Source organism: Oryctolagus cuniculus, chromosome 2, assembly GCF_051225735.1.
Source record: "Oryctolagus cuniculus isolate XC-2025 breed Fujian yellow rabbit chromosome 2, ASM5122573v1, whole genome shotgun sequence".
NCBI lineage: Eukaryota > Metazoa > Chordata > Mammalia > Lagomorpha > Leporidae > Oryctolagus > Oryctolagus cuniculus.
In genome coordinates, this window is record NC_142868.1 from 88,866,933 (window position 1) to 88,879,035 (window position 12,103).

Below are 12,103 nucleotides of genomic sequence, written 5' to 3' on the forward strand. Positions count from 1 at the left end.
ATTCCTAAGAACAATTATAAGAATTATTTTAATTTCTTCTTAGCCCACAATATTTTGTGTCTAATTTTTATAATTTCTAAATATGAGGGATATTTTTATTTATCTTCTGGTTATTAACTTGTAATTTTATTATACTGTATTCAAATATCATCATATGGACAATATCTTTTGTAAAGTGTTGAAACTTTCCTTCTTGGTTAATTAATTATCACCTTGGTAAATATTCTTGGGCTACTGAAAATAACTAACCTTTCTGAATGTTGGTTGAAGAATTTATAAATATGAAACTTACATGCTTGATTTTTCTGTTTAATCTCTTAATAATCGAGACATACTGAAATTCTTCTTCATAGTGGCAGATGCATCCATTTCTCCCTCTAGTTTTGCCATTTTTACCTCATGTATTTTATTACAGTAGTTGTTTTAAAATGTTATGTATTTTCAATTAGCTCTCTTTTTTTTTACTATGTAGTGAACTTCTTCACCCATAATATTGCATTTTTTAATTAGCATTCACTTGTTTCTTCATGGGAATTTGACTGAAAGAGCCTGAACTAAATGCCTAGCCGTGGAGTTAGGTTAATGGCATCAACATCACCTAACTACCTGGATTCCTTTTTTAAAATTTATTTATTTATTTGAAAGTCAGTGTTACACAGAGAGAGAAGGAGAGGCAGAGAGAGAGAGGTCTTTCATCCACTGGTCCACTCCCCAGATGGCTGCAACAGCTGGAGCTGAGATCATCTGGAGCCAGGAGCAGCTTCTGGGTCTCCCATGTGGGTGCAGGGGCCATCTTCTGCTGCTTTCCCCAGCCACAGCAGAGAGCTGGATCAGAAGTGACGTAGCCGGGACTAGAATTGGCACTCATATGGGTGCCGGCGCTTCAGGCAACAGCTTTATTTGCTACGCCACAGGACCGACCCCACCACTTGGATTAATATTGGAGGACAGATGTTTCCCAAAAGCATAGGTATTTAGAGCCTCTTATGAAATGCACCAATGACGTATAGCAACCTCTGAATGCGAGTCGGCATTCTCTTCTCCTTTTCGCCCAGGTCCCCTCCTTCTTTGGAGCTGGAGACGATATTTAAGTGCAATTTGGCCTACACGACTTTTATCTGCGGATCTGCACTGAAGTGGGAGGATCTGAAGCGGGTTGCGGTAAGGCCTCGATCTTACCCTCCTCCCAGGTTCCTGGAGCTGCAGCACTTACGGTGCTAAATACACGGCTCTGCTGCAAGGGTATTGCTCCAGACTCCTTAATTGGGGGAAAATACTGACTTCATGCACTTCAGAAACTGATCAGAAAGGAAGTGCAGTAATTAACCTCCAAATCCTCATGGTAACTATCACGCACACCTCCACGTTTCCCCCACATGTGTTTAAATTATTCATGTCATTAAGTTCTCTGTTTATCTAGGGCAGTTTTGTTTTCTCAGCATAAGAGACATGCAAAGTTATGGATAGAAAAACTGTGTTTGATCATGCCCCCCCCATCAGTGTCTCTTCGTAAACACACTAGCATGCCTTCTGATGGCAGAAACATGAGGGAGAATAGCAGGAATCCTATGAAGATTGGAACTAAAAATAACGAGCCACAACCAACTCTCTGGAGACAGGTTTCGTTCAAGATCAAAGACAACTTCTGTCATGTTCTAAGTTTCGCAGAATCAATAAACCCAAAAGTTTTAGTTTAAAGCAGAGATCCATAGAGTCAATACAATGAATTGAAGCAGAAAAAAAAATGACAGATCCAGCACAGTCTTTCTCTTTCTTGCTATTTAGTACTATAAGATCGTTCAATAACTTCCTAGGCACCTCAAGATTCAAAATCCACATTTTTGAATGACTGCTTGCCTTGGCTAAGCAGACTCCCACTTGTTCTATGCATTACTGTGCTGAAAGACAAATAAATATACAGGCAGTTTCTTTAAAAGGTTTTATTGCTCATTACTAGACATAAAATGATTGTGATAGACAGGAGGAAAAGCATGACTTGGTACTTTACCTATTTAAAAATAATCTTAACATCTACATTAGGGACACGGTGCCCTGGTCCATCAGCTGTAGTCCTCACAGGCCTTGCAACACTAACAGGACTGATACTGGTGTAAAAATACCACAACTGCTTCTCAAAAGCATTCCCATTCTTGTTGGCAATTCAGTGACAAAAGCCATCAGAGAACCCAAATGGGAATGCTAGAGCATTACCCGTGTAATTAACAAGACGGCTTCTATTTCGTCTTGAAGAGCAGGTGGAATCTGCAGAAGCCTGCCTGATCATAGCCAACCCTTTGTGCAGCGACTCGCATGCTGAAGACACTTCAAACGTCATGAGGTAAGAAGCTGGCACTGTGTTTCCAGAGTTTCCACTTCTTCTACTTCTTCTGAAATAAAGCCAAGTGCAGAAAATGCCATCTACGGCAGAGCGAGTTTCATCATGTTTCAGAATTCTGCTTCCTATTTGCCTCAGTCCCCCTCTGACTAGGCAAGCAGCTGCAAAGCCCCCTGACTGCGTACGTGCTCCTCTGTGTATGCACCGGAGGTTTCAGTCGATAGCACAAGGTGTCTTCAAAAAGTGCATGGACAATGTACATTTTAATTCCATTTTTTTCATGGTGTTCCTCATAGCTGTCTGAATTTTTAAAAAAGCAATTGCACCAATAACTGGTTGCTATTCAGACAGGAGCAGTCAAATAATTAAGACCTTCTCCTCCTCAAAAATCAAGATGACATTTGGGAACTCTATTATCACAAATTATTTATTGGGATTGTTTTTCAGTAGTGCTAGGGAAGAAATTTCAGTCAAGGTTCAGTATGCTGGATATTCAAGAATGCCAGAGTTAGTATCATCACCTTTAACTGTGATTGGGAATTTGACTTGCGGTAATAGTCAATGACGATTGTGATGGCAGAGGTATTGTGCACAATCCAGGTGAACGTCTGTCTTCCAGAACACAAATGCACATATTGAGAGAGATTCTACAAACAGCAAGGAACAGCCAAACACGTGTAGGACCATGCCTAACACAGTAAATATGAGGGAGATAGCAGTTCCTTGGTTTCTAAATGAAGAAGTTGAATTACACAGTCTGTGAGCTACTTCAAGCTACACACAGCAATTAAACTTCCAATGTTTCCTGTAATTGTGTTTGGGTTTGAGGGCTAAAACATGTGAATCTGTTTATTTCTTCCCAAGAACTGGCCCCAGAAGACCACGATCTTTTAATATCAACATCTGACTTTTCAGTAGATCTCATTTACTAACTCGGTAAAACAGTACCACTCTGCAGTGTATGTTATTCAACTGCATATTTTTAGAAAACAGCATAGGAATAAACTGTAGAATATGTTAAGTTTCCTTATATTACCCACACACCAATTTAACTTGGAATTGAATTATATTACAAAGAGACTTGGCTTCATGTGCATTGCTAACGAGTGCATTTGCAATTTTTGAAGGGTACTCTGCATCAAGAACTATTACCCCAAGACCAGAGTCATCATACAAATACTTCAATCCCATAACAAGGTATTATAACATATTAAAATTTTCAGACTCTTCCTTTTTTAGTCTATAAAATGCTGTAAACCTTATTACTATGTAATGAGTCTACAAATGAAAAGTTTTTGCCAATTGCAGATGAAATTTGGAGTCTCATTAAGATTGTTCATCACTTGGAGTATAAATTGGAGGCAGAATTAGTGGTCTAAGCCATCTGACCTGATTTTTCAACTCCAGCTTTTTATACTTTTATTTTTTTAATTGGAAAGGTTGGCCACTAATCACTTTCAAATGTTGCATTTGTTCTTATCACCTCCATTGTTCTGGGTACCAGTTTTGTGCCCAACAGTAAAGTATAAGTGATTTCAAGCAAATTAAATGAAAGAAAAATACCCCCATCTAAACGAGCTTTCTTAAGGTATGTGTACGCTGAATGGTTGACCTACTTTCTCCCACAAAACAGGTCTACTTGCCAAGGATTCCCAGCTGGAACTGGAGTACTGGAGACAATATCATCTGCTTTGCTGAATTAAAGCTTGGATTCATTGCCCAAGGCTGCTTGGTGCCAGGCTTGTGCACCCTTCTAACGTCTCTATTTGTTGAGCAAAACAAAAAGGTAACCTTGTAAATTGATTTTGAATCTTGACTCTAACCTGATGTCAAGACCAGGTATAGAAAAAAGAACTTAAGGACAGCAAGTGGTCCCCCAAGAAATGAGATTTGGCTCCTGCTTGAACTGGCAAGGAGACTAATTTGCCACTTCACATAATGTAGAACTTCATTGAGAGCATCCTGTATCCACACGAACATGCTATGTGTGGCGTGATTCTGTATTCCAGATCATTCCTAAACAGCCCTGGGAGAAACATTTCTTGAATGGTCTGAAGAACAAAGTTCTAACTCAACGTCTCTCCGATGATTTTGCTGGAATGAGTTTTCCTGAAGTTTCCCGGTAAGTTGACGGGAAATTCTGTCCTTGTTCTTTCATTCCACACTGGTCATCCAGGGCTCACCATTGAGTGGACTCCATTATAAAGACTGAAGATAAAATAGTGAGTAGCTCAGAGTCTTTGTGGCGCAGCTTCTTCCCCGGCCCACTGGCACACTGGCTGGCAGTTGTTTCAGGTGGATTCACATGTAAGTGAAGATTCCTTATTTGGCCGGCGCTGCAGCTCACTAGGCTAATCCTCCACCTAGCGGCGCCGGCACACCGGGTTCTAGTCCCGGTCAGGGCGCCGGATTCTGTCCCTGTTGCCCCTCTTCCAGGCCAGCTCTCTGCTGTGGCCAGGGAGTGCAGTGGAGGATGGCCCAAGTACTTGGGCCCTGCACCCCATGGGAGACCAGGATAAGTACCTGGCTCCTGCCATCGGATCAGCGCGGTGCGCCGGCCACGGCGGCCATTGGAGGGTGAACCAACGGCAAAGGAAGACCTTTCTCTCTGTCTCTCTCTCTCTCACTGTCCACTCTGCCTGTAAAAGAAAAGAAAAAGAAAAAGAAAATTCCTTATTTGAGAGTTCCTTCTCCCTCCTCTACACTCTGGTATTCTCCCTGGCATGGCCACATTCTGGTAAACTAGCTCTCTGCTTCTTCCTCTCTTCTCACACCTTCTTCTTGTCTTTCTTCCTAGGCTCTGCTTTGTGAAGATGAATCTCATGCTCATAGCCATCGAACACAAATCTGTCGTTCACGGTGGTTACTGGTACCAATAAGGCTTCTCATCTCTTCAGTTATTTTTTAAGGAGACTCTTTATCATTAAGACTTTTCCAAAGATTCAGCCATTGCTGGGCTCTTTGCCATGTGTTGAGAGCCAGCCACACAGACACGGGGCTCCCACCACTGTGGTGGGCTCAGGGCTGTCTCTAAGACTGGGGTTGGAATGGTTCATCTGAGGGGGTAAACACCACGCCATTATTCCAGTGACCCTGCCCCAGTTTTCTCTCATGAGCATGGGAGAGAAGAAATGGTCCCCTTCTCAGATCTGCTCTTCTTAACAATATGACCAGATCGTGTAGGTCTTGGCCTTAAAATAAAACTATGAAATAAAATAGCCTCAGATAAGCTGCAAAATTTTGCAAAATTGAGATTTCATTGGGCCACTGGACAAAGTCTGCTATTGATATAATGGAGAAAGGGTTAGAGGTGACCTTATCAGTACACGAGTGTGTCCAGAGAATGCATAAGTCATAATATGATAAGTATGAGAAGTCATGTCATAAAAAAGAAAATCTGTGTCAAAAAACCTACATATACATAAAAGGAAGGAAATGGAGCAAAAGAACAAGAATTAGCTACAATAATACTTGTGGAGAGACAAAAGATGCTGAAAAATAAGAAAAAGTGACGACTAAATGGGATGGGGAGCAAGAAATGCTATTATGTTGGTGTTGGTTCATGTGTTTTTTGTTTTTTTTTTTTTTTTTTTTTTTTTTTTTTTTTGGACAGGCAGAGTGGACAGTGAGAGAGACAGAGAGAAAGGTCTTCCTTTGCCATTGGTTCACCCGCCAATGGCCACCGCGGCTGGCGCGCTGTGCTGATCCGAAGGCAGGAGCCAGGTGCTTCTCCTGGTCTCCCATGCAGGTGCAGGGCCCAAGGACTTGGGCCATCCTCCACTGCACTCCCGGGCCATAGCAGAGAGCTGGCCTGGAAGAGGGGCAACTGGGACAGAATCCGGTGCCCCGACCGGGACTAGAACCCGGTGTGCTGGCGCCTCAAGGCGGAGGATTAGCCTGTTGAGCCACAGCGCCGGCCTCACGTGTATTCTTTAGTAGAAAACTAACTCAAGCTAGAAACTGACATCCACAGCCTAGATTCTGATCTGGAATTATGATTTGCTAGCCCCGTGGCTTTGGAGAAGTGCTCATCATTTACGGAATGAGGAAGTCACGTAGATTAATCTCTAAGATCCCTTCCACCTGAAAGACTGGCATCACTGAGAATCCTAGAATTGTAGTGAAACGTTAAAAATTCTGCAATATTAAATGATATCAGATGGGCCATGAAGGAATGATTTTATAGAAAATGATTTTATATGAAATTTATATGGAAAGAATAAAAGTCCTATCTCACTAGAGAAGACCTAGACAAAAAGCTCGGCAGAAAAAAATCAGTAGGATACTGCAGCAAATTGTTAAGGGGAGAATAGCAAGTAGTGTTATTTGGCTCGTGAAATTCTATTTAACAATCCTGCCATGCTCAAGAAAATCTCACAGTCTAAACCTGTGCATATTGTCATCTGCACAAACAGACTCTCTTCTGGAAACAGTTCATGTACAATGGGTAGGCTTACAATCATAAGCCAGAAAGTTTGGGTTTCAGACTGACCTAACTCTTGATCAAGTTTCAGTAACTTCTTTGACCATCAACAACCTGTGCTATGCACCTAATTTTTTTTTGCAAACTTTTAAAAAGACATATAAGTTCTAAAACCCCATTTCTGACCTGGCAAAAACCTGTTTCTAAAGGTGGGACCTGAGGATTTTTTAAGTCTCCATAATATATATTTAGTTTGTTCACTGGCATTTGGAAACTACTAGATCACATGTTCTTAATATCTTTCCAGATCTAACACACCAGATTTCTGTAAATTGTATTAAGATGACTGTTAGGATATGATAGACCAGAAACATGAGCATTTATTAAGCTACTAATTTTCACATATGTTCAAGAGGACTTGGTGCTGTTTACCACAGAGCACCCATCCCTCCCAATCAAAGAGGGACAAGTTCCAACACAGATTTAACTTCAATTTCTCATTGAAAAGTCACATCTTTAAAAGAGTTTAGCAAAGACACTGACTGCAGTTTCTCAGAAGACTGCTACTTCATGGACAAGATTGCTATAGGTACTGTACAGGCGTAGATTCTTTAATCCCACACAACACTATGATATGGGTACAGTTACTAGTCCCATTTTATGGAGACAGAAGCTGAGGCCCAGAGAGATCAAGTAATTTTCTCAAGCTCACAGGATCCCCAAATGGCAGAGCTAGGATGTGAACTCAGACAGTCCATCTCTGGGAGATATACTTCTGATCACTATGTTACTAAGCAACCACAATCATTGTTGATGTGTGGAAGCCTGGACATGTTCCCTAATCGATACACTTGAAAAGACCAAGACTTGCAGAAGTACAGGGTAATCATAAAGAATCATCTTGGGCAATTATGTATCACCTGCTAAGGGATGCCACTGCAGCTGACCTCCGTGGGAGAGCGTTCTGAGTTTGTCCCAGTGGCAGACCATTTCTCCAGGAGAGTACCTGGCTGAGCTTTAGGAAGGAGACTGTCAAATAATAATGCCAGATCAGCATAATCCTCAGGAGACACTCATATCACCTCTCAGTGCAACCAGATATATTGTCATTACAATATCTTCATAGCCACATATTTGACATAAGTTCTAAGAACACCTCCCCGCCCGCCCACACGCACACATCTTTAAAGCAGAAAAGGAGATATGTAAGACACAATTAGGTATATCAACCAATGATATTCAGGGGGTCAAAAATCCACACTCTTTCCCTTTTGAATACAAATCCAAACATTCCACTCATTCATATCAGTCAGTAAACACTCAGAAAATGCCACCCATTGTCTCAGGTAATAATTCACCTGAACATAGCTGTTCAGCTCCCTTTAACTCTTGGCATAGGGCTGAAGAGTTTTCATTGTGCAAGCCCTTTTATTTCTGTAAAGATTTATTAACATTTGCAAATGTCTTTGGAGTATCCTAACAACAGAGTAAGTTAAAAATTGCCAGAATTAGGACTTACCCTCATTCCAATGTGAATATAAAAAGGGAGTGACATTTAGAGGGAAGAAGTACGTTCATCATGCCCTAAAGCAAACCAGAAAATGAGGTTATGAGACCTCACCCTAACGGAGGTCTGAACAAAAGGAAATAAAGAGGAGAGACCTTGATAAACAAGGAGAAATGTAGGTCACTCAAAAACCCATAGTGGAGTTCTGCATCAAAGAATATCATGGGTAGAAATTTGTAATACAGCCTTTTCAAGCACAGAATCCATAATAAAACAGAAAAGCAAAATGTTCAATTAATGTAGAAATAGAAAGAAATTGCATGGCTGCTGCTCTCAAAAATCTTGCAGTCTACAGGAGCACAATGAAAGCCAAAAGCAATGTGCACCTTCAAAAACTATATAAATAAACAAAATACACTTTTGGATCCATCTGGTTAATTAGCTATAATTTAATTTGAAATGGCAGGTGACCACAAGACCTAGAACAATGTGGTCGTGGACTACTCATCATGTGATAGCCTAAATTAGCAAGGCGGGATTCACCTGGACTGATTGGACCATCTTAGATTCACGACACAACCAGGCAAGAACGGCCCCTTCCCTCAGCTGCATACGCAGCTCAGCAGTCAAGTCGTTTCCGGCAGCAATCAAACAAAGGATCAAATATAGTCAGATTCTCACTTTCCACTGTGTTTGACAGTAAAAGGAGATTGAATTCTATTAACTCAGCAACTTAGAGAACCCCACTGGTGATGACAGAGTGAAATACCAAATCTTGTCACAGATATTAGAGGGGGAAATGACTGTATTTTTATTTTCCATTTCCAGTGGCTTGATACTCAATCCCCCTGCACAAGTTAGGCTGCGTAAGAATACATTAGGGTTCTTTATTGCTGAATCTTCAAAAGAAGTCAAAAGGTAATTTTTTGATTACTTTATGGGGAAGGGGAAGCACTAAAGCAAATAGAACTTAATGGGAGGCAGACTGAGTCAGCACCTCGCATCCTTAGTGTTAAGTCTCACATAAGTCATTCTTGATTTGTTTTCATTGTCCAGAGCCTCCTTTTACTGTCTCAGCTGTCACAGTGATGTGACTACTCCTGAGCTAATTGCAAAATGTGGCTGCAGAAATAGGAGCCGACAGCACCTCACAGGTAATTGCACTTTATGTCTCGCTGCCCTTAGTCCAGCTACTAGGGGTCTAGCCAAGGAAAGAGAGGAGAATACCATTTCGCTAAAGACAATGCCCAGCTGAATTTGGCTAAGATGTGGCAGACATTTCAAGACTGGAGAATCAGTGGTTTAGTGCTGAAAGAAAACCTACTAGTTGTCTAATTCAACTCCATTAAAGGCCAGGCAAATTAATTCCAAAAGAGATTGTCATGTTATCCAAAGTCAGAGAGCCCATGGTTTTCAACCTTTCACTTCTTCATCACACACTGGTTTTCCCAACATAAGACTGGAAGTTCAGCCTGTATGTGACTGCTGGGTTACCAGTGAGGGTATCAGTTTAGGACCATTTCTTGAGTACCCTGTTCACTAATGGATGATAAAGAGTTTAAAGTTTGCTCATTCTGACACAGTGAGGAGAGAATGCAATTTTTTCTATTTTTCTCTACTTGAACTCCATGGCTTACAACAACCCTTCCTATAATAGTGGGAAAAGAAAAATTAATCTGCAGCATTTATGATCACTCAGTTCAAAACTTAATCTCTTCCATGTGCATTCAGATTCTTTGAGTTAAATCTCAGCAGTTTAGAACTTACACAATAAATTCAACGTTTGATTCCCTTATCACCTCTATTCTTATCTCAAGGGTCCTTAGCCTCTCCTTCTGCCCAGAATGCTATTGAAATGCAATGTGGGCATTCTTGCAGTTGGCAGCAAGTCCTCCCTGCTCCCTCCTGAGAACAGATGCTCCTCATCCCCTTTAGTCTGCTATCGCCACCTTCTGTGACCTACACATTGACACTCAGTGACTCTGTCCTTCATAGCTTTAGGTCACCTTCTGTCATGTGTTAATGAAATCCAGCATCCCTGACACACAGCCTTGTAGGCTTGAGACCTGCAAAACCTTCCTTTTCTGTACCACCAGTCTTTTCACTCCTTGTTATTTGTGTTCTTCTGCTGTTGGGGACCCAGGGCCTTTCTTACAACACCTGTGTTGAAATATAATTAAAATGCCATAGAATAAATACTACATCCATTGGATGTCTATAATTCAATGAGTTTTAGTACATGAGTGGAATTGTGTGATGATCATGACAATCAATTCTAGAATGTTTTTCCCACCTCAAAATAAAAACCCATACCCAATGGCAGTCATTCCACATTCTCCCCTGTTCACACACCTGGAAACCACTGGTCTATTTTTGTCTATCAATGTGATTTTCTGGTAATGTATGAACAGACCTTTTATGTATGGCTTCTTTCATTCAGCCACACTGTAGCATGTATAAATATCTTATTTTCTTACAGCTGAATATACTCTACTTTCTAAATGCATGCCACTTTGTTTACCCATCCATCTGATGATGGATATTTGGACTGTTTCCATACCACTTTTTGGACATTTTGTATAATGGTGTTATGATGATAGGTACACACATATTCTGTTCATTTTCTGCTTTCAGCTTTTCATTTGTGGATAGATCCAGAAGTATACTTAAGTAAAATGTTAATTATGTTTTTCACTTGTTAGGAAACCACTATGTTCTTTTGCCCAGTTGCTATACCACCTCACATTCCTACCAACAACACACAAATGTTACAGTTTCTCCACATTCTCACCAGCACTTGTTACTTTGCATTTTTTATATGAATAATCATTCTAATGGATATAAAGTGGTATCCCATTGTGGTTTTGATTTGAATTTCCCTTATATTTAAAGATGTTTAACATCTTTTCCTGAGACTATTACTGACCATTTACATATAATCCTTGAAGAAATGCCCACTTAGAACCTTTCAATTAGATTATTTTCTTTATATTCTTAAAATGTAGAAAGACTTTATGTATTCTAAATGCAGATCCCTTAAGAAATACATGGTTGATAAATATTTCCTTCTATTTCATGGTTTATCTTCATTTTTTAATTTATTTTGAAGTGCAAACTAATTTTAATTTTGATAAAGTCCAATTATAATTTTAATTTTGATAAAGTCCAAGTATATCTTTTATTCTTTGGTCATTTGTGCTTTTGTGGAATATCTAAGAAGAGTTTGACCATCATAAGATCATGAGATTTACTGCAGTATTTTCTTCTAAGATTCTTATATGTTTGGCTCTGACATGTAGATCTATAATTTATTGTGGTTGATTGTTTTATATGGTATCAAAAAGGAATTTAATGTCATTTATTTTCAGTGTGAATATCTAGTTGCCCCAGAATCATTTGTTCAAAATTATATTCTTTCTCCAACTGAATTATTCTTGTCACTTTTGGCAAAAAATAGTGGTCTAGGAGTTAGTATTTGGCATAGTGGTTACGCTGCTACGTGAGATCCTTGCATTCTATATCAAAGTGCCTGAGTTTGAGTCTGGGCTTGGTTTCCATTCCAGCTTCTTGCTAATGCACATGGAGGTGGGCAGCAGGAGATGACTCCAATACCTGGGTCCTGGCACTCATGTGGAAGACCTAGGCAGAGTTCCCTGTCCCTGTCTAGCATAGCCCAACCCCAGCTGAGGACATCTGAGGAATGAGCCAGCAGATGGGAGATCTCCATTTCTCTTTCTCTTTCTCTTTGTCTCCTCCTGTCAAATAAATAACACATTCAAATAAAAAACCGCTTGATTATAAATGAGTAGGTTTATTTCTGGAGTCTCAATTCTATTCT

General features: G+C 40.2%; 1 protein-coding gene across 1 annotated transcript in view; it reads left to right on the forward strand.

Moving 5' to 3' along the window:
• Positions 1-5,214, forward strand: part of KCNU1 (potassium calcium-activated channel subfamily U member 1) — a 33,459-nt gene extending 28,245 nt beyond the window's left edge. The window contains exons 11-16 of the mRNA XM_089327033.1: positions 1,056-1,161; positions 2,256-2,338; positions 2,474-2,516; positions 3,969-4,121; positions 4,345-4,457; positions 5,133-5,214. Coding sequence (XP_089183159.1) covers positions 1,056-1,161; positions 2,256-2,338; positions 2,474-2,516; positions 3,969-4,121; positions 4,345-4,457; positions 5,133-5,214 — 580 coding nt within the window. The remainder of the gene's footprint in view (positions 1-1,055; positions 1,162-2,255; positions 2,339-2,473; positions 2,517-3,968; positions 4,122-4,344; positions 4,458-5,132) is intronic.
• Positions 5,215-12,103: the final 6,889 nt, after the last annotated feature.